The 22,568-nt window shown below is 41.6% G+C and overlaps 2 protein-coding genes across 2 annotated transcripts in view; one reads left to right on the forward strand and one right to left on the reverse strand.

The window, feature by feature from the left end:
• The window catches only part of LOC118403233 (protein adenylyltransferase SelO, mitochondrial-like), an 18,273-nt gene extending 7,698 nt beyond the window's left edge, over nucleotides 1-10,575 (forward strand). The window contains exons 3-17 of the mRNA XM_035801834.1: nucleotides 645-783; nucleotides 1,401-1,434; nucleotides 1,940-2,051; nucleotides 2,471-2,594; nucleotides 2,885-3,000; nucleotides 4,536-4,639; nucleotides 4,913-5,117; nucleotides 5,441-5,481; nucleotides 5,731-5,800; nucleotides 6,345-6,434; nucleotides 6,875-6,992; nucleotides 7,497-7,610; nucleotides 8,137-8,247; nucleotides 8,719-8,833; nucleotides 9,386-10,575. Coding sequence (XP_035657727.1) covers nucleotides 645-783; nucleotides 1,401-1,434; nucleotides 1,940-2,051; nucleotides 2,471-2,594; nucleotides 2,885-3,000; nucleotides 4,536-4,639; nucleotides 4,913-5,117; nucleotides 5,441-5,481; nucleotides 5,731-5,800; nucleotides 6,345-6,434; nucleotides 6,875-6,992; nucleotides 7,497-7,610; nucleotides 8,137-8,247; nucleotides 8,719-8,833; nucleotides 9,386-9,498 — 1,606 coding nt within the window. The 3' untranslated portion in view covers nucleotides 9,499-10,575. The remainder of the gene's footprint in view (nucleotides 1-644; nucleotides 784-1,400; nucleotides 1,435-1,939; nucleotides 2,052-2,470; nucleotides 2,595-2,884; nucleotides 3,001-4,535; nucleotides 4,640-4,912; nucleotides 5,118-5,440; nucleotides 5,482-5,730; nucleotides 5,801-6,344; nucleotides 6,435-6,874; nucleotides 6,993-7,496; nucleotides 7,611-8,136; nucleotides 8,248-8,718; nucleotides 8,834-9,385) is intronic.
• An 11,297-nt stretch (nucleotides 10,576-21,872) lies between these two features.
• LOC118432822 overlaps nucleotides 21,873-22,568 on the reverse strand; it is a 1,203-nt gene continuing 507 nt past the window's right edge. The window contains exon 2 of the mRNA XM_035844441.1: nucleotides 21,873-22,351. Coding sequence (XP_035700334.1) covers nucleotides 21,924-22,351 — 428 coding nt within the window. The 3' untranslated portion in view covers nucleotides 21,873-21,923. The remainder of the gene's footprint in view (nucleotides 22,352-22,568) is intronic.

A 22,568-nucleotide genomic window follows, 5' to 3' on the forward strand; every position in this document is an offset into this window, starting at 1 on the left:
TGATTATTGTCATTTTCTGAAAATAGAAGCAAGCTCTGTTTTTACCTGGAATCAATTCACAATACCAGTCCACTTTGGGGGATAATGTACTGTTAAGAGGATGTTCCATTTTTGCGCAGGGGTGATTTGGAACAGTCCAATGTTGCATGGGAAGGGGTATGGCTGAAATATGCTGTATTTGCTCTTAAGCAAATGTCGGCCTTTCTAGTTGTACAGTAACTTATTAGGTACAGTAGTACTAAAGTACAGTAGTACTTTAAGGTACAGTAGTATAGACAGTATTTACAAAGGTCTGAAGTATAGAGTTAGATTTCTTCTCTGCCCTTAATGACACCTCAGTACCCCAGTACCAATGATGTACCATTGTTGATACAGGTACATGATGTACCTGGGTGAGGTAGTGACCAATGATGTACCATTGTTGATACAGGTACCTGGGTGAGGTACCAATGATGTACCATTGTTGATACAGGTACCTGGGTGAGGTAGTGACCAATGATGTACCATTGTTGATACAGGTACCTGGGTGAGGTACCAATGATGTACCATTGTTGATACAGGTACCTGGGTGAGGTACCAATGATGTACCATTGTTGATACAGGTACCTGAGTGAGGTACCAATGATGTACCATTGTTGATACAGGTACCTGGGTGAGGTAGTGAACAAGTCAGGAGAGCGATGGGAGATCCAGCTGAAGGGAGCAGGGCTGACTCCATACTCCAGGACAGCAGACGGCAGGAAGGTACTCCGCTCCAGTATCAGGGAGTTCCTGTGTAGTGAGGTAAGACCAGTCCTTTTTTTAACGAGTTTGCTCAGCGCCAACATGGTATGTTAACTAGGATTAGGTCATGACCCTTGACCTCCGGGTCATGGGACCGCGTGCGTCTTGTCCCCCATCTTGTCTCCATTTGTATGCACTGTTGAAGTTCACATTAAATAGTTCCCGTGGCAAATTCCCACCTCGAGTCATCGTTGGTGTCTCTGACTGGCGCAGTGCAAGGCCATTGACCACTTCTAGGCACTGAACTACGCTCACTGTGGCAGCATCTCTTCTCCCTAAGTTGTCATTTTTTTTAGCCTGGTTGCCCAGATGGCAGTCTGAGTCTGTATCTGTATCTGTATCTATATAGCCGGTATAACCGCCCTTCGGCGTAACACACCAGCCAAAAGCCAGGTTGTGCTATCAACTAGTGCTACTATGAAGGATTTGCATCTTTTTCACCTACTTTTTAAGATGTACATGTACCTTTAGTTTAAGAGTGCAATGATCATCCTTGTTCCAACTATATAAACTGTCTTGACATGTCATTTGTTATGTGCTGTGAATAAGTACATTATGTAAAGCTGAACATTTAGATTGCTAGAATGTCATTTATGAGAAGGTTTCTTCTCTTCCAGGCTATGCATCACTTAGGAATACCAACAACAAGAGGTCAGATATTAGAACATTATACCGTAACAGTTACGCTAACTAAAAGATGAATATGCACTCTGAAATAAAAGTCATCAAATGCATTTGGAAACGTTATGTACATGTACATTGTATGCCTAAGAAGACCACTCAGCAGACCAATAAAATCAGTTCTACTTCAATGTGGACAGGTGGTTGCTTCAGACAGGAGTGATCATGCTTGTGTCAATAGGGAAAATTATCTAGGGGACCACCGAAAAATGGCCATGTGGCTCTGTTGTAGAGGGGGTCAAAGTTTTTGCAATATAAATTTATGATATGTCATATTTATGCATTATGTACTACTATGTAGGATATTTGCTTACTAATACTATAGGAACTTAGTAAAATTAGCTTATTCAAAATACTAACTGATATGACATTTTGTGAAAGATGCAAGACAATTTTTTATTTGTGTACACAATGTATGAAATATCATACAAATGACAAATGAAAAGGCAAAGCTGACAATTATGTTTTTGTACAGCTGGCAGTTGTGTGACATCTGACAGTAAGGTCCTGAGAGATGTCTACTACAACGGGAATGCCTCCTATGAAAGATGTACCATAGTACTCAGGATCGCACAAACATTTCTCAGGTAGGGGAGAATTATTATGATATTGTACTACAGGGCTATAATTTTTTTGTTGAATAGGTGAATTTCCTCTTGACATGTGAATGTCAAGAATATGCCATACGTAAGTGTACAAATTGTACTTAAACACAAACATATACATATGAAGGTTTACCAATGCAATAATTCCAGTGTCAAAATTCAGGTGCCCAGCTCTTATTTTAGGTACTAGTATTTTGAGCTCTACAATAGCAAGTGCAACCATTGAATTTGGTTTTATAATGTTTACTATTGGTACCAATTTCAGTACATGAAGCACAAGGCTTATTATCATTGGAAAAGAGACAAGAGATATTACCATATAGAAATATAAGATTTATAAAAATTCTGTGTCTTTGCCCAGATGATTTATACCTTTTATGGAACTGTCCTTCTTTTTCCAGATTTGGGTCATTTGAGATCTTCAAGCCTACCGATGAAATAACCGGAAGGAAGGGCCCTAGTGTTGGAAGAAATGACATCCTGATCACCATGTTGGACTATGCTATCAAGACATTCTTCCCAGAGGTAAAGAGAAAAATTCTCAATACATGTTTAGGACAGTAGTACTAAGATGTTCCTGCTTTTAATGGATTGATGCCAGTTCCTGAGGTATTTTCAATTTTTGTGAAAATTAGCATGAAAGTTCATCTGTATTGGTAGAATACATTATAGAGCAATGCTAACACTTTATATACAACACAACAAGTTAAACTATAGAGACTTACCCCTCTAAATTTTGGAAACTCAGTTGATCTTGTTTTTGTGAAAAGTTGTCCTTAAAACAACCTTATTTTTTTCTCAACTGTCAATGGTAGATTCAGGTGGCACATGCTGACAACAATGAGGAGCGATACCTGGCCTTTTTCAGGGAGGTTGTCCACAGGACGGCACGGCTTGTGGCGGAATGGCAGTGTGTGGGTTTCTGTCATGGGTAAGTTTGCTGTTAACTGTAGCTTCAGGGAGGTTGTCCGCAGAATGTTTTTCATAAGCTATAGCTAAAAAGTGATTTACATCTCAGTTTTATTAGTGTACAGTTGGGGTTATCTCTCTTTTACCTACATGTACAGTGGTATGGGAAAGACACAAAGGCTCCCTATTGTACATGTAGGCTAATCTCCAAGCAGATTCCTCCGGTGGCGTAAAACAGTAACATAAGCTGGGGAAGGACTTCAGCCGGCAGAGGGGTAAAATTTGCCACCGCAGAATCTGCTGCAGGACGCAACTGGTCAAAGGCAGCGGGAGGGGCGATCTTTTCAGAAACGTGTTTCTGCTCCTCCTAGTGCCCACTTACCTCCAACGTGAAAATTGGCTAAATTTGGCCGGGATTATCGTTTTACAACCCTTCCGAGCCAGTATCTGGGACAAACGCGGCGATCCGCGCCAGTTCACAGCGGGGGCTTCCCCCCGAGATCGCTGGAGCAGACCGCATCACAGCACACGAAGACAACGTATCGACATGAAATTATCAGTTGTACACAAATAATACTATATTTACTAGTTGTTACTTGTACATATCTCGCAATAAAAGCTGTGTTTTAAGTAAACACTTCCTGTGTCATTTTTTCTTGTCCGCAACTTCGAATCTTTACTGATCAAATACGCTTGGATTCGGTTCAAGGACCCACGCTCGTAACTTTTGACTCCAGAAATCGGCGTGTAAAAATGTAGACAGAACTTTAAATTTTGGAAAGATATCCACATAATCAGCACGTGTATTTCCAGCGAAGCCGATTTGAATTATTTTTAATGGCGACCGGCGACAATCTCAGACTACAAACAGACGGGCGCCGTAGCTTCGTGAAATGTTGGGTAAATCGACGTCAGCGCCCCCCTCCCCACTGCACTTTCGTCCTGTCGCATCGTGCTCAGTCGGACGTTTTGCTGTTGTTTTCCTTCAATAAGTAGTCAGTTATTGACACCAAAGAAACAAAAAAAAAATCCCCAAATGTCACAGAAAACACAATGAACTCTTGCAGCCGACCCGAGACGGGATCCCTGGCCCCGCACGCCCGGAGTAATTAGCACCTTCTTCCTAACGCAGTTTGATTGCCTGATAATTGCCTTTGACCAGTTCCGTCCTGCAGCAGATTCCGCGGTGGCAAATTTTACCCCTCTGCCGGCAGAAGTCCTTCCCCAGCTTATGTTACTGTTTTATGCCACCGAAGGAATCTGCTTGGAGATTACATGTAGGCTACTGAAAATAAGAGGAGAATTTATTAAGTAAAAGTCTGATAAAAACTTGCTCCCTTGCTTGCAGTGTTTGCATACCAGGCTTTTAGTTTAGTTTAAATCAAAATTTCCTATTAGTTTTAAATCAATTGTCTTTGCTGCAAAAATAATGTTACTTGTGACTTGATTCCTTATACCGGATATCATGTTTTTTTTAATCCCATCAAAGTTGTGAAATTTCTGTTAGTAGTTTAAAGAGCATTAATTATTAATGATTGATAAAAACTTTTTCTGCAGAGTGCTGAACACAGACAACATGAGCATTCTGGGCCTCACCATAGACTACGGACCCTTCGGCTTCTTGGACAGATACGATGCTGACAACATCTGTAATGGCTCAGGTAAGAACAACAGGAACTGGTACCTGTGATAGTGACCCCTTGCCTTTAAAATGTAGACCTAGACGTTACATGGAGGTCCCGTGTTTGAGGAGAGCCACGCCTCGAGCACGTTAAAGAACCCACCGCACTTATCAAGGTCTCCAGGTTGACATCTGTTGCAAAGGTAGTCTTTGTTTTGTTAATCCTTCCACAAATGTGGTAAACTGAATAAAAAATAAATGAATCAAAATTCATTCACTCATTGTTTCCATTATTACCCCCGTCCCCCTATAGATGATGGAGCTAGGTACTCCTACCGGAACCAGCCTGAGATGTGTAAGTGGAACTGTGAGAAGTTTTCGGAGGCGATCTCCGAGGCCCTTCCGACTGTCCTCTCCAAACCCATCCTGGAGGAGTTTGACCCGAAGTTCTCGGAACATTATCTCGGCAAGATGAGGAAGAAACTTGGGCTACTCAAGAAGGAACTACCAGAGGACAAGTCAGTTATGTCTTCTTCTTGTGGGCATTAACCTAAATAAGATGATAGTTTGCTAGATTCAGTAATTGTCATTTTGTGCTCTATACTTAGCCTGAGTACCATCCTCTGAGGTGACCGCTGGCTCAACAATTTCACTCAGGCTAACCACGGATTAGCCAGCAAATATACTGAGTCAGCAGTCACCGCAGATGATGGTACTCACCACGCTACTCAATACTTCGGTACTTGTATCTAGCTTAAAGAAGAAGTTTAGAGAGGTACCCTCTCCCCTATATCCTGTCAAAGTTACAACAACATTCCTTTGCTGTCTTTTTTTTGTGTAGGGAACTTTTTGAAGCACTTCTTCAGACCATGACAGAAACAGGTAGGTCTTAATACATCAATGAACGCTAGACATAAAGGCCTAGGCACATGTAATAAGGTACACAATACAAAAATTACCAACCAAAGATGCAAACTTACAGAGTTGCTTCAGTAGTATTTTGTTGGAGAATCTTGATTTATGTTTCATGTGGCACATTCCTGGATTGTCTATCATAACAAGATAGATTTGTTTTTAGTTGATATGATATAAGTAGGAATCTTTTCAAGCTTAACATGTTTTCATCTGTAGGTGCTGACTTCACTAATACGTTGAGGGGTCTCAGTAAGCTGTCACTCCCAGGGTGTCAGGACTTTGACAGGTACCGCCTGGTTTGTTACTTTGGTTGATGTGACGATGATGGCAGTAGGTTCAGCCTTATTCACATCCAATAGGCACAAGAAGTTGGAATTTAATGCCATGTATATGGAAATTCATATATTTGGTGCCAGTTAAGAAAGGAGTCATTTTAGTCATGTAAGTGTGTTACTGTTGGGTGAATAATAGAGAGAACAAATTCAAAAGAATGATGGAGCACATGTGTCATTTGTGTTCATCTCTCAACCTCTTTTTAAGAGTCCAGTAAATTCCATCCTAATCTTTCCATGCTTACAGACAGAAAGAAAACTCACAAAACCCACATATTACAGTAAAGGTGGGATCATCTTCTTTTCACTGTCTCAGAAAAAGAAGTCAAATCCAATACAATACAGATTATGAGTGTTAGACTTAAGACTAGAGTAGTTGCTTACTATACACGTACAGTTTACCATTGTCATGTTTTGTCACTTGCAATTACATGTACATTGTAGCCCCCGGCAAGAACTTGCAATGAACATATTATCATTTCTCCCCTGACCTGCCAGTTCCCTGGAGCAGACCAAGTTGTACCTGCTGTCTCAGTGTTGTTCTGTAGAGGAGCTCATCAAGGCCTGTAAACCCAGGATGGACCCAAGGTACATGTATTACCTAGCAACTGTTAACTCATCAGGTTGGTATGTCACTATCAGGTTGGTATGTCACTAAATAAAAAGACTCTTTTTACACAGCCACAACTTTAGGTGACCATCTGTCTCCTTCCTCAGGCCAAAACATCAGTGAAAATGAACTGTTACACAATAACTATGAAGCTTACCTTGCAACCTTGCAACTACAAACTCTGTTCCCTAGTAATTATGAACTTGGATACGTACCTAAATATAGCAACTTCAAACTTGGTTACTTAGGCCTGGAATTTAGGAACTATGTTACCTTGAAATCTCTTACCTCAGGTGCGAAGTTGGTTACCAAGAAACTTTCAGCCACAAGTATTTATTAACAAATGATCACCATTTTGTCGCTCAAAAGGTTTGTGCTGTTACTGATTCTTCCTGTAACCCATACCCCCTGTTGCTAGGCAACTGCAGATGCTGATGCTGTTGCTAAGCACCAACCCCTCCCTCCTGATGCAGCTGGGAGGACAGGGGAAGATCATGAGGGAGTTTGAGAGGATGGAGAAGCTAGAGGAAATAAAGGTGAGAAAATTTCACGTTGATTTTTTGCCTGTAACTTTGTGTAATTTAAGCTCTTCACAAGTTGTTCATGTTCACTTTTTGAAAATAATTCTTGCCATGGAATGGTAATCCAAATGTTGCTACATGTACTTTCCCTACCTGACAACAAGATGGAGAGAAACCCATGATGAAATTTTGATGAGTTCTTACCTGAATCTAGAGTGTTGTCCTGAGAGCTGTGTTTGGCCAAATTCAAAACTCCTGAGAGCTCTGCAGCTGATTGGCCAAATTCAAATTCAAAACTCCTGAGAGCTCTGCAGCTGATTGGCCAAATTCAAATTCAAAACTCCTGAGAGCTCTGATTGGCCAAATTCAAAACTCCTGAGACTCAGAGTGCTCTAATTGGCCAAATTCAATTTCAAACCTTCTATCTGTGTGATTGACAGGACCTGACCCAATTCAAAACTTCTGAGAGCTCTGATTGGCCAAATTCAAATTCAAAACTTGTGTCTGTGTGATTGACAGGACCTGACCCAGGAGCAGAAGGCGACAGCTGATGCCCAGAAGTGGACAGAGTGGCTGGAGAAATACACAGCCAGGCTGAAACTGGAGGTACAGGAGGCAGGGGACCTTGAACAGGTAGGGTTGCACTGATGGATAGAAAGGAACTGAGCTAATAAAAAACATATATACCGTAGCTTAGTTTTGAAGAAATGGAGAAAGGGGGTAGACAGGGGCCTCTGAAAAAAAAACACTCTTATCGTATTACCGGTAAGATGACATGTACTCCTTATGTTCAGTGAAAGATATCTTTCAACATCTTTCCTTTTGACAATGTGATTACTCACTACTCACTTTGAGGGATCAGTCACACAAGTGTGTATCATCAAGTCAATAAGTAGCTTATTGACATTCTTTTAGCTCAGGTAAACTTTGAGGCCAACGAAGTAATACTACTACTACTGTTACTTTAGTTTCCATTGGATAACCAAACTGCACAACGGTGGGTCAAAGCAAGGAGCTTGATAAAAGCTCCTTGGTCAAAGTAAATAACTTCTTCCCCACAAACATGTAAACCAATAAAATGTCAATGTGCAACTCATACGGACTTCAATTTATGCAGCCATGTTACTGATCCCTAACCCTGTGTTAAATGTCCCCACAGCTGAACAAGAAAAGAGTCGTGACCATGAACTCCAATAACCCCAAGTTTATCCTGAGGAACTACATCGCACAGAATGCCATCACCGCTGCTGAGGAGGGGGACTTTACAGAGGTTAGTGCTTAGCTAATGTGGTTAGGCATTGGAACAAAAAATGTTGTGTTTCCTGTTTCCCCAGAAAAACCTGCCAAGCCGTAAGCCTTTTTTGGGGTGGCCAGGGGAGTCACATAATTTCCAGTTAGAATTTTTATTCACTGACAGCCTGCTTAATATTCAAGTTAGGAAACTGCTTGTCCTATCTTATAGAGGATTTAGAAGTCTTTAGAAGAACCCCTCCTTCTGAACTGAACTTTATGTGGACTAGGAATGTGTAGCTAAACATAACATCATGCAGGTACAGGTTCAGATACTGGCACAGAGGTGTACAGGTACAGGTTTTTATTGGAGCAGCTTGACAAAGTAACCTGTTGACTTCAATTGTGACAGAAACATGTATAAACAGTGATCATAATCTCTGCCTTGATAGTAGTTGATGTGTTAGACACACATCAGACCATGTCGTGACAGCTGCAGTACCGCCCGCAGGTACAGAGGGTGCTGCGTCTCCTGGAGCACCCCTACAGTGAGGACGTTGACCTCGGGGAGCTGGCCGTTGCCCCCGGCGATGGAGGCAGTGCCAGCACCACAGACGATGATGCAGGTAGGTCGTTTGTTTTCAAGTGGTTTCCGTCCAATGATTTTTTTCAAAATTTAAATCCATCCAATCATTCATACATCCATCCATACACCTAGTAGCCATACATCCACCATTCACCCAGACATCTACCCATAATCACACACCCGTCAACTCCTCCCTCCCTCTCTCCCTTCCTACCTCCCACCCTTCCTCTATCCATCAATTTATCCACCTTTCATCTATCCATACAACCAACCACTTTTTCTGACATACTTTTCATCAAGCTTATACTAGCAAGCATATACAGACATATCTCAGCAAAAACATATTAGTGCCACAGTGCAGCCGCACAGAAAAATAAGGCACATAGCTCTAAATTTGAGTGTAGTTTATATACACCCCGTATTTCCAGCCCTGTATGAAAGTATTTCTCTCCAAGCAGAGGTTTGGCTCTGGCCATTTTTGACGTGCTTTTAGGCTTTGTCCGGCTGTCTATTTTGTCCACTTTTTAGTGTTTTATATAGCTGGCAGACATGAAGAAAAGGATAGTATGACAGTTTGGTTTCTTTGGCACAGGTGCCTCAGCGTCAGTCCTCGCAGAGACAGCCCAAGGGACAGCAAAAAGCTGCACAGGGACAGCATATGACAGCAGGCCCCCTGATTGGGCAGTTGATCTGTGTGTCACATGATCATCGTAAAGGCCTCATTCTTGGAACAACCTCTCAAGGTCAAAGGTCAATCTTAAATCCTACAATGTAGGCAAATGAAGTGTAAGTTTGACAGTTACTAATTCCAGGTCAAATTGACAGCTTCTTAACTGTCAATAGCATTAAAATCTATTCACATCCTAAATTTGAACCTCTGACCTGCAGTGACTCTTGACCTATGAGAGGTGTGAATGAGGCCCAGTTTGTGGTTGGGTCGAAGGTCAGTGTTTGACAGCAAGGGAACAAGCAAATGGTTGGTATACTTTGAGATTTTCACTAGTTACAAATGTTTGTTGGAGTTCACTAATCTGGGGCAAAATAATTTAAGCTAGGAGATCAAGAGGTCCCAGGTTTGATTCCTGGCATCCCTGAGTAATTGTATCTCCTTGGAAAAAGCACTTTCCTCACTCCTGACTCCATTGGGGAGGTTTTATAATGGAGAAGGTTGGGCTCCCCATACGAGCGATCGCTGTTGTTGTTTATATCCGGGGTATTTGATGGCTGGTGCCTACCAGGACATCAGTAGATTGGATTGAAAATTGATATTCAAATCAGCAGATCAATTTACCGGTTGATATGTAAAACAATCGTTTGCCAAACACCTGCTTTTTGCCTACCACTGCATCACGGTGACATCATCGCGATCGCTCGTATTCTAACAATGTTTCCTAGACAAAGTGGATTAACAACCCAATGCCCCAGGTGCAGGGACCTTTACCATTACCTTACAAATGTAGTTATGGACATTTGCTCCTGTTCCCAAAACTGTTGCACACAGAATGAAGGCTCAGTTTTAAACCAATAATGGTCAGCTGGGCTGGAAAGACTTGACCCTCATCCACATTACGTATGACACTGAAGTCCTGTTGGACCTTTTCTTGTTTTTTTTATAACTTTGTGATATGGAAATTTGTATAATTGTATAATTCAGACATGCTCATTAAGAAATACATTTGACAATTAGTGAGTGAGTTTTTGGTTTTGTAAATTATTCCTGTACATTTTGTTACGTTGTGACCTTAAGGCATAAATTCTAGTATAAGTGTAAGTCTTTTTAGGGACAGGTCTAGTACATTGATGTTACAGTATTTTAGACTAAATAATCTTCACAGTACACTTCCCTATTGTGACATATTTGTGCAGCTTTATTGCATCTGCTGTATTTTGCCAGTCAGTAGGTATCCAATGTAATGAGGCTGATTAACGTTGTCGTGGCGCCTCCCATTTTACGTCCCTCCCAGAAGACAATTTCGTGGAAAGCATTGTGAGGCTATAGCAATCCGGTCGTCCTTGGTTGGGGGACTCCCATCCAAGAACTGATCGGACTGCACGTTGCTTAACTTTCGAGATCGTGTATGCAATGCACCACACGGCGGTAGCAATGACAAATGCTTTTAGCATAAGAATGTCACAAAATTGTTGTTGTGCCTTTATTTAACCTTAAAAACTCACAATGTGACTACTAGTGAGAGTATGTGCAGAGTATGGTACAAGTGTACATTGTACACTCTTCATCTTAAACTCACAAACAAGATCAAAGTTACAAAAAGATTCTAATTCAGAAAAGAGGTCAAGATTTTGATGTGTGAATGGTTGATGCATGGTAGATGTATCAAGATATATACACAAGATGATATGGAGATATGATTTAGGGCATGTACTGAAAACATCAGAATGCATTGTACTCTATACACCAACAAGTACTGAAACAGTATCTTAATATGTGACATTGAAATAAATGATCACAAGTAAAGTGATCTCCTTTGAGTCAAATCTGTCCATAGTCAAAGATTATTAATTGTACCCACATACACAACATATTTCACATCAAGCAGAGTATGCAAACCATTTTCCTCAGTACATCAAACGAATATTGCTAAATTAAAACACATCAATTGGTATATATATATATATGTATATATATATATGACTGTATAGGAAAGGCTTGTGCAAAATAAATGCAAAACGTAGAAATTGATGTGAGAAAACTGAGTATTACCATCAAACCATGTAAAACTCTGTTTTTCTCATACAGTCTTTGAAGTTCTTGTCAAAATGCCATGTGCGCACACACACACGGAAACCAGTCTGTTTCTCCAGTGTATTGTAGACAACTCTGTCCCTTTGCCACTGCTTTCATGCTACGTTGTGAGGAGGAGTAGCCGTCAGTGCTGCTGGTCTTCATCCCACTACCCTGGGGTCGAGTGAGAGAGTAAATACTGAATCATTATCTTTGTTACACAATACCAACAAACGATCACTGTATACGATCGTGTGGCGCGAATGGTAATGTGTTGGGCGCCAACTCCAGAGGTCTCCAGTTCAAAACCGCTGACGATGTTATGCCCTTGGGAAAGGCACTTCACACGGCTTTCCTCACTAGGTAAATAAGTACCTAGCTAGCTTCGGTTAGGGCCATCCCTCGGATAAAACTTTACATAGAGGTCCCGTGTTTGGGAGAGCCACCCTTCGAGCACGATAAAGAACCCACCGCACTTATCGAAAAGAGTAGGGGTCCTTCCCAGTGTGAGTGGATCAATCCTTACAGTCTGGTCTCCGGGTTGACGCCTGAAAGGTGACAGTCACCGTTATATATCAACCCTTACACATATGTGGTCACAAAATGAATATACATGTAGATAATGACACATCTTTGTCTTATAGCCCCCTTTCACGTCCGGAAATGGAAACTGCTGGTGTGCCAGGATTTAATGCCCTTAGCAAGGCACTTAACGCGACTTTCCTCACTTCACCTAGGGTGTAAATGAGTACCGAGCTTCGGCGGTCCCTTGGATAGGACAGGGGGGATCGGAGTACGTCCTATAGGATACTCGAAGCGTATGGGCATATCTTAAAGGAACCTCTGTACCAATTTTCCGGTCAGTCGGTTGTAATACCAGGGTACACGGGGCCTCTGTACCAAATTTCTGGTCATACGGTTGTAATGCCAGGGTACAGGGTAGCCTGAGGACCAAATTTTCGGTCATTCGGTTGTAATACCAGGGTACAGGGGGCCAAATTTGAGCTATATTTTGGGTACCTGAAACGAGGAACAGCACGACGTGAAGTTCCTCAAAACACGTCATTCCACACGCAATTTTCGGTCATTCGGTTGCAATACCAGGGTACAGGGGGCCTCTGTACCAACTTTTCGGGCATTTGGTTGTAATACCAGGGTACGGGTAGCCTGAGTACCAAATTTTCGGTCATTCGGTTGTAATACCAGGGTTCAGGGAGCCAAATTTGAGCTATATTTTGGGTACCTGAAACGAGGAACAGCACGACGTGAAGTTCCTCAAAACACGTCATTCCACACGCAAATTTTCGGTCATTCGGTTGCAATACCAGGGTACAGGGGGCCTCTGTACCAAATTTTCGGGCATTTGGTTGTAATACCAGGGTACGGGTAGCCTGAGTACCTATGGTATCATTTCCGTGTCAAAATTTCGTATTGAAAAAGGTACCTTAAAGAAGCGAAAATAGACGTAAATACGTCTACGCTGCTTTGAACAAAACGTCGTTTTGGTAGGCATGAAGGGGCCTTTTGAACGATGCCCATACGTCCCCTTTACACAGATTTATAATTTCCGTGTCAAAAAAACGTTTTCTAAAAGGGTACCTTAAACAAGCGAAAATACGTGTACGATGTTTCAAGAGGGACGTTACGATATCGTAACGATTATGGCATCATTTCCGTGTCAAAATTTCGTACTGAAAAGGGTACCTTAAAGAAGCGAAAATAGACGTAAATACGTCTACGCTGCTTTGAACAAAACCTCGTTTCGGTGGGCTTGAAGGGGCCTTTTGAACGATGCCCATACGTCCCCTTTGCACAGCTTCACAATTTCCGTGTCAAAATAACGTTTTGGGCAAGGGTACTTGTACGATGTTGCGACAGGGACGTAACCATATCGTATCGGTGGGGAGTGGTGATAGCGTGCTACGATCTTCTGCAATATCGCATATCATGCCATATACCCGTACACCATTTACTAGAGTCTGACCTGTAATCCGGTACACTTCATTTCCCCAAGGCCCGCCCTCGCCGTCCGATGCGCAGGTTGTGGAAGGACCGTACCTGTCGTACGTGTTGAGCCCATCAGCAGACCCAGCACACCAACCGCCATTTTGCAGAGCAAACACGGGAAAGCCACGAGAAAGTGTTACCTGGTAACACTTCTCTATGGGGTTTTCTCGTGACTTGTAGTCTCCGTCCAGGCGTGGATCTGTCCCCTCGAGTGTCGGAATGGCGCGGTCAGATGTGTCCCTCCAGCAACCCAGGCTGATGTACTCATGGCTTTCGCTTCCTGTTTGAGAGAGTAACGTTAAAAGCCAAGTGGATTTTTCTACTCTTGTTCTTCTTTCAGGGGGTAGGTGTATTGGTGGTTCTGGTCCAAATACCGTGTTATGATTTTATGTATATTAATACGAATTTAATCACACATTTAAAACGAAGTGGTCGTTCTAATTTCTTGTAATGGGGGGGGGGGGGTAGAACTCCCTACGATACACGTAATGTCCTGCCGTTCCTGTCGTCTATACTTCTAACAATTTGCGATGTGCCGCTAATGCTTTGCGCTATACGCTATCATTAAAATATCACAAAGGTATCTGGGACAATGTCACACACGTTCTTACGATAAACGCTTTCATATACATATCTGGTAGACGTCTTTAAGTTTCTTTAAGTTAACGCACGTTTTGTGATACGATATTCAGACATAGAATGTACAGGCAAGAATGATACCGGATTAAAAAAACAGCGTCTGAATTGCGATATCATACCTGATGACGATAATTTAAGTTACATCTTTTATCAGAAAATACGTATATCGTAGACGTATTTACGCAATTTTAAGGTACCTTTTTCTCTGCCTCAATTTTTCCCACAGATTTTGATGAAGTTCTATTTATGGCCCTTTATCTATTCTTCTGATTGTCCCTTGAGAACATTTACCCTCCCACTTCTTATGGCATCATTTCCGTGTCAAAATTTCCGGGGGAGCATGCCCCCGGAAGCCCCTAGTATTGTCGCACCCCCGCTTTCGATGCTACAAGTGGCGAAAATTTCATTTGAAACCTTCTGGAGGGCACAAAAGCATCAATGCCAGCCTGTAACAGAGATGCAACCTCTTCCGCACATTCGTCAGCCCTATTTGCGACTACACTTTGCCAGGGAGCGTCTCTGAGCAAGTCACGAAAACTATCCCAGTCTGCCTTGACCTTGTTATAACTGTAGAGTGTCCTGTGTAAGGGTGATTCAAGTGCATCCTTACAGTTCAGGGAAATCTCAGCTGATACTACTACGTGATCCGACTAACCAAGGTGGGTGGAGGTGGCTGCTGTGTGATTTGGCAAAAGTTTTGGTTAGAAGCTAAGAATAAGTCTATTATAGACTGTCCTGTAACCTGGTCAGAATAGCGGGTGTCGCCAAGTTTGGTAAGTTGAACACCACCACGAGTAAGACAGTCCCGACGTTTGTATCATCAGCCTCGTATACGACTGAAAATGGCCGTTTTTTTACGCTTTACTTTTGTTGCTTATTCTAATAAAACCAGAAAGGATTGCTGACTGTCATTGTAGCCTACATTGCTTGGCAAAACATTGGTATAGTACAAAAATGACTGTAACAAACGTTACCATTGTTCGATGCTTTCTACGTTATCTATTTGACCTGCTATTGGTGTGAAAAAAGCTGCCTACTTTTTATTGATGGTTTATTATTCATACATATACATACATATACATACATATACATACATACATGGACATACTAAAAAAAACGTTGCAGCCTGTTATACCTTGCTGTAAAACTGGCTGAATTGAATTAGTTTTAGTCGTAAAATAAAAACCTTAATATATACAACATAACATACTTATCAATCATCGATACACACCAAGGCTAACATTAGCAGTAATCAACGTTACCATGTAGTAATGATGTGACATTATAAACAGGCTATAAATCAGTATTTAAGAGTGTGGACAAGTATGGAATAGCACTGTTTTTGTACCTATCATATTTGGCAAAAGGTATGCTAAGCTCGAGCCCTCGTTTCAAACCTCTGTTGTGAACTTCATTACGTGTAGCTGGCAACCAGCTTCGAAAAGTGGGTGAATTAAACATGGATTTCGCAAACTTAAGACATAGAAATTCTCTTCTTGCTTTTAAAGTGCAAATATCTAGCCTACATAGAGCTTTGGCATTTTAGATGTCGCTATGTATATGCACGTCCCCTTATAACTAAATGATATAACAGCATCTTTTCGATGGAAAAAAAGCCCAAAATGATACATAACCAATGAGTTTTAAAAATACCTTTTCACTTTTGTTTATCGATAATAAAGTGAATTTCCTAAACAATCAGGTAGGTTTGACAAAAATGAGCTTATTTATTTTTCGAACGTAAAATAGCTATTGAAAACATTTCAATGAGAATGAGCCGTTATAATTAACGTGTTGTAGTTACCTTGTGAGGGTGTCAGATATATTTTCTCTCCATCGGGCCGGCAGTAGCCACACCATCCACCACATCGGGCAGAGGCAACCTGAAAAAATGAAAAACATTTCAATCAACATATCAAAGAGTATATAAACGAAATATTTTTCTAGTTGATTATATTTAAAGATGTTGATTTTTCTTGTTAATGATATTTAAAGATCTTGGAGTTGGGGATGGGTTATACCGTGGATCCATTGAGTTTTAAGTGAAAGATTTTGCTGCATGGATGCGCGTTAAACCATTAACCCTATCTAGACGGGGGGGGGGGCTAAAAGTGTCCGCGCCAACTTTGACGTCATATAACTGCCGAACGACGTGTGCTAGAACTACAAAACTTGGTGATTTTTCCTAAAATAATGTTGGCAACAATTTTGAACAAAAATTTAGTTTGTGATTTTTCGTGTTGCCATGGCAACGGGTTTCTGACAGGCATATTTTACAAAATTTACTAATTTCAGTTTGAATTATGAGATTTCATGGTTTCATTGCTAGACCAAACTTATTTATCTATATCATTAACATCCTGTGTAATTTTAAGTTACATTTTTAATTAAATATTCATAATTTATGCTAATTCGATGACGTCATGGGTCAAAATCCAAGATGGCGGACAATGTAATTTTTAACGATGAATACATGTTATTGTACACGTGACAAATACCGTCAAAATCTTTTATTTTCTTACAAAACACAATCACTTGAACCTTTTTAGTCCACTTCTATTGGGTTTGGGGTTATATGTGGAAAAAATCGTATTTTAGAAAATTCAAGCTTGTCGATCCAAGATGGCGGACAAATGACGGACAAATGGCGGACAAATGACGTCATTTTCTGATGTCATATAGGCGTCAGTTTCGTCGTCATTGGCAACAAAAGACTTGGCAGACTTAGACACCAATAAGATACCCTTTATAGTTGGTTTTGGTTATTGGGTGGGCCGACTACTCACTCTTTGCAGCCAGGGTCTGAATTGCGAGGAGCTTACAATAGGCGAGGCTAAATCGCAAGGGTCTGGATGGAGCGAGCTGCCATTCGGCGCTACTCAGGTGACCTCAACACGACTGTCGCAAGTGTCTGGAGCGAGCTGCCATTCGGCGCCACTCAGGTGACCTCAAAACACGGGACCTCCATTTAACGTCCTATCCGAGGGACGGCCCTAGCCGAAGCTAGGTACTCATTTTCACCTGAGTAAAGTGAGGAAAGTCGTGTAAAGTGCCTTTCCCAAGGACACAAGATCGGTGACACGCAGCCGGATTCGAACTCGCAACCTCTCTGTCACGGGCCGAACACACCGCTACGCGGTCCCACACAATATAGTCATCGTTTTGTTAAGTAACTTTAAGTATAGCGTAAATTTCATATTTAGACGGTTTTAGCCCAAAATATGACATTATGACGTCATAATTACGTCATATTACGTCATAACGATACAAAAATTACAGAAAATATAAAACTTTACTAGTACATCACTCCCTCTAAATTTGGTGATCGTAACCCAGGCGGTTTTGAAATTACGAAGGGGGGGGGGGGGGCAAAAGAGCCCCCCCCGGCCCCAGGAATAAAAAAAAGCCCGGTCTAGATAGGGTTAAGTCATTACCGAACAGTAAGTTATAGACAGGCAACAAACCTTTCTGTCCTCCGAGAGAAACATGTCGTTGATGGTCAGATCTGCTGGGTAGCAGTCACCCATGACCCAGTGGACTTCTGGTGCCAGCGCAAGTCCCGTCCCAGTCAGATCCACTTTGAACGTTCCCTTAGCACACCCCTGTTTCGCTGAATAACAGTCGCCTGCATGTCCGTAAGCAACATCATTTGGCCCTGGTGTCATTAGAAAATATATGTCACCTACAATTACTTCCTTGGCAAAAGTTGAGCAAGTCAAGCTAAAAAGTATCTATCACGATGGTGCAAATTGTTTGAGCAACAAACTGTTGACCAATTACATCAAACATCCTGCACAATCAACAAGAAAAAGAAATATTTTTTTTCTCAGACTTGATGGCGTATTGACTTGAGGCATTCTTACGAGTCAGTCATCCATGGGTCACTAACATTTGTGGCTGTCCATTATTAACATTTAGCACTACTATTGTAAGGTAAGAACATGTTGAAATACCAGTGGTTTGAGCAAAGGTGTAGTCATCTCCAATAACTTCGATCCTGGATGTATTAAACTGGATTCTGAGCTTGCTGAACTTCGTGGTCCCTCGTCTGTCGTATGGGTGCTGAAGACAATATAAAAGAAATCTTCATTGACACGACAAAAGTACAGCGACTTACGTAAATATATCATCACAATGACGCTGGCCTTACACGTGTGTACCTTTAAATTAAAATCACTAAGACTAATTTGTTGTACAAATATATTAATAGCAATTTAGTTTATCCTTCAACTAAACGTGGTCACTGTTGTGAACAGCTATACTTTGCTACCAATAGTTTCACCTACCTGTAATGAACCGGTGCATTGCGAGTGACTTGCGTCGACCAGTCGGTCAGCAAAGAAAATGGCATAGTTCTCATCAGGACCGGATGGTAGGGTTAGGAACTCTTTGGGTTCCCCAGATGCCATGTCATGGCAATAGACGCGGAGGGCTACATCACTGTCCGTTGAAAAGGGGTAAAGTATGTACTCGCCGTCGTTGGCATTGGAGCGTAGAGATTTAGCTTCAGCGCACGATGTGGGCTTGTGGCCTGTAAGAGTTAGCATTATGTTAATATTAAATGCTGTGGCTATTTTCTTACATAAACAAATCTTGTGTTATCTAGAATATCTTTCATAAATGAAGATAAATAAATCATACTAATTGATGACGTCATTGGTCAAAATCCAAGATGACGGACCATACGACCAGATCCAGAATAACTAGATTATTGTTCCTTACAATTTGTACCTACCTAGCATTTTTCATCAAAAATTGTTTAAATGAACATTTTTAGTCTATTTCCATTGTCTTTTGCGATTATTTGCTAACAAAATGTATTTTTGAAAATCCAAGGTGGTGGATATAAGATGGCGGAGCCCAACTGGTATCTTAGATATGTATGACGTCATTTTATGGCGTCATTTTTACGTCATTGATTGGCAACACAGTGGCAGGTAGTAACAAACATTATCAATCTGCACTTGCTGTTACATTTATGTAGCATACCTTGAAGTTTTCTGAGAATACCCTTTTTTTCGTGGTTCCAACCAATACAGTCAAATTGAACACGTCATCTTTACGTCATATAATATCATAACAGCGTCAAATTTCGTAAACTCTTATGTGTACATCATTTTCTGAAAATTTAGTTGTTTAAGATTTACAGTTCGAAGGGACGGGCCTTCATAATAACTCCGAAGCCCCCGCCCCCCGTCCCAGATTGACCAACAAAGCCCGGTCTGAATACAGAATAGGGTTCAACTCACCTTTACAAGCATCGCGCGCTGCGGCAATCTGTTCTTGAGTCATGGCGTAGTCGTACAGCTGCAGGCAGGCGATACGCCCCGCGAAGCACCGATCATCCCCGTCCCTTACCGCCACCCGGACAGAGTGCCGACTTGCAACCTCGGCAACTCCGATGTGTAGTTCACGTGCCAGTTCCCCGTTGCCCCAGATGGATGCCATTCCTGTTTCGCTGTCGTAGGTGCAGCCCACGTAGTTCCAAGAGTTCAGTTGCAGCACTCTTGCAATTACGAAAGGTGAAAAATATCCATCTCTGCCTACCGGTCTGCAACAGACAGGGATAACACCATTCAATTCAACCATGAGGATAAGAAATCGATCTGAATCTAAGTAAAAATGTATCTTTACACTCGACAAGCAATTCAAAGAAATCAACCTGAATTTAAGAATTTTGTTGTTGTTTGTACCTGCTTAAAAAAAACAGGCGCTGTTTTTGGTAGGGATCACGATTTGGAGTTTGTGATTCCGGACAAATATCTTTAGAACCTCTGGATGGATTGCAATCACATTTACTATGGTGATAGATATTAGCCATTGTGCTTCAGCGCGCATTATATATATATATATAGTTTTATTGCACAACAATTGTACGGGGTACAAAGTATGGCATCTACATAACTACAGTTCTATAACTTAACGCTTATCTAACTAATACAGAAGTTGTAGTATGGGATAAATTTCTTACAGTTGTTGGAGGCTTTTACAATCATTGGAGGAATTTCTAATGTCTAAACCTTCTTTGATATATTTTCCTATATCTGTCATGCAGGGATTGTCACATGTCATGATGTATTTGAATTTGCACTTCAGGTCCATCGAGATAAACTCTTGTGTATAAGATGACAGCCTTGTGTACAGAGAATTTCGTATATCAGAATATAGAAGTTTGCTGCAGTTTTGTGGTCCGTTTAAAAAAAAAAATATGTACACCCCTTTTTGATAGGAATAGAGTGGTCCCAGTAATTGATACATGAATACCACTGTGTGCGGGGTGAATAACTATATACACAGTCTGGATATGAAGCCAATCGCGTAGCTACACGGATCCACAACTAGTAGAAAGAGTAACTGTGACCATCCCTGTCACCTCTGTATGGAATGAACCATTATATATACATTAGGGATATGTGCAGGTGTAACAATAGGAAATAAAAAGGAAATGGTGAGGTCAATAGAAAGCTGTAATTTTGGATCTCACCGTTTACCATGGGTAGATATATAAGAACAATGATAGAATAATCTTGCCAAACGTCAAACCATATCAACCCCACAACACACCGTACGCACCATCACAAAAAAAAAATTCATGCAGGTTTGAGTTTTCAGACTCTTGTTTGTTGTTGTAATGTTTTTTTCGAGTTCTTGCACAAATATTTTTGGGAACTGTCTCACCAGTATAGAGCAATGGGGGATAAGTATGTTTGATGAAGATGATTATAAACAGGGAGTGGATAGAGAACGGTAATTCGTCTGGTCACTAAACGTACCTAGCCTTCAACAGGCCTACCCAATGCACTCCCAAAGATGACATACTTATGTCTGCAATACAGCCTATATAGTAGAATGCCCAGATGGTACCACCTGCAGTCTCGTTCTGGTGCCATGACCCCGGATGACCCCGGAAATCCAACATGGCCGCCACAACTGGAATTAACTCGTCTGGTCACTAAACGTACCTAGCCTTCAACAGGCCTACCCAATAGGGCCTCTTCACGCTGAAACAGAATTAGCAGGAATCAAGCAGAACCACCCGGAATGTAGAATTTGCGAAATTCGTGCCACATTCGGGTGGGAATTCCAAATGGACCTAATATCCCCTTCACATGAGAAGAAATGAGCCGAAATTCCGTCAGAATAACTATTCTTTGTATATTCCTGGGAATTTGTAGTGCATTCTAGACATTATCGCTCAATTCCAGATTTTCTTTCGGCCACATTCTTGCAAGATTTGAAGTGGCTTGCTGTTTCGGTTCTCCATCGAATGAGACAAGAATGTTTCGAATAATGTTGGAATGCCGTAGAATTCGGTCATACATCAGTTAGAATGCACTTTCAATGACGTTCGATATTTCTCCACTTCAAATGCACCTCGAAAGTTTTGAGCATGTCAAAAACATTCGGGACGGCCCCAAGAATGGGCAGAAATATCTGGAACGCATTGAGAATTTCTAGAATACTCAGAAATATACAAAGAATAGCCATACTGACGGCATTCCGGCTGATTCCACTTCTCGTGTGAAGGGGCCTTAAGGGAGTTCAGGGATCGTAGAATTCGGCAAAAAAATCGGGAAATTGACCGGTAGAGACTTAATTGTAACCTCTACTAGGCTCCACAGGTCGCTGGAAAAATAGCAGAAATTGGCCAAATAAGGCAAAAAAACACACCATAAGACTTAGATGGCCTAGGAGTACCGGCCCGCCAATAATCCTAGGCCAATTAACTCCTACTAGGCTTTTATTCATAACTTGGCCAAAGTCCCCTATTCGGACAGGCGGGGGTCTGGTAGAAACTAACTAAAACGTACCGCAGCTGCAGTTCCTCTGGTAACAACTGCCAAAAGTGCAGTGCCCAGTGCCAGATATTGGGGTTGGTCCCGACGTAGTCAAAGATCGGTCCAGCCTCTCCGGTAGGATAGACGTGTGCCAGTATGGTGAAGGAGTAGCGCACATCCAACTTGCCATTGTTGGGAATGTCGATGTAGGAATTTGCAGTTCCAGAGAACAGGAAGGCCCCGTTTGCGTCACCATACGGACCTGTGGCTAACTGGGTCCCCGTTGCTGTCCCGTCGTTTCCGTTTCCTGTTATGTCTGATGCTCCGTACCGTGCGTTCAAAGGCCACAAGCCAGCAGCTAAAGACGCAGCTACAGGGAGGGCTGTAGTAGCTGGAACTGAGATTTATTTGTATGTTTATTTATTTATTTATTTTGTTAATACACAGTTATATATACATATACATATGATCGGCATAGAATGATGTGAGGACGCGCGACTGACATATTTGCCATGCACATCTGGCCCTGGACCCTACCTGTAATAACGTGCTCCACAGAATTGATTGGTACTTTTGATAGCGATCCAGGTAATGTATTAATATATAGA

This window comes from Branchiostoma floridae, chromosome 16 (genome assembly GCF_000003815.2).
Source record: "Branchiostoma floridae strain S238N-H82 chromosome 16, Bfl_VNyyK, whole genome shotgun sequence".
Classification (NCBI taxonomy): domain Eukaryota; kingdom Metazoa; phylum Chordata; class Leptocardii; order Amphioxiformes; family Branchiostomatidae; genus Branchiostoma; species Branchiostoma floridae.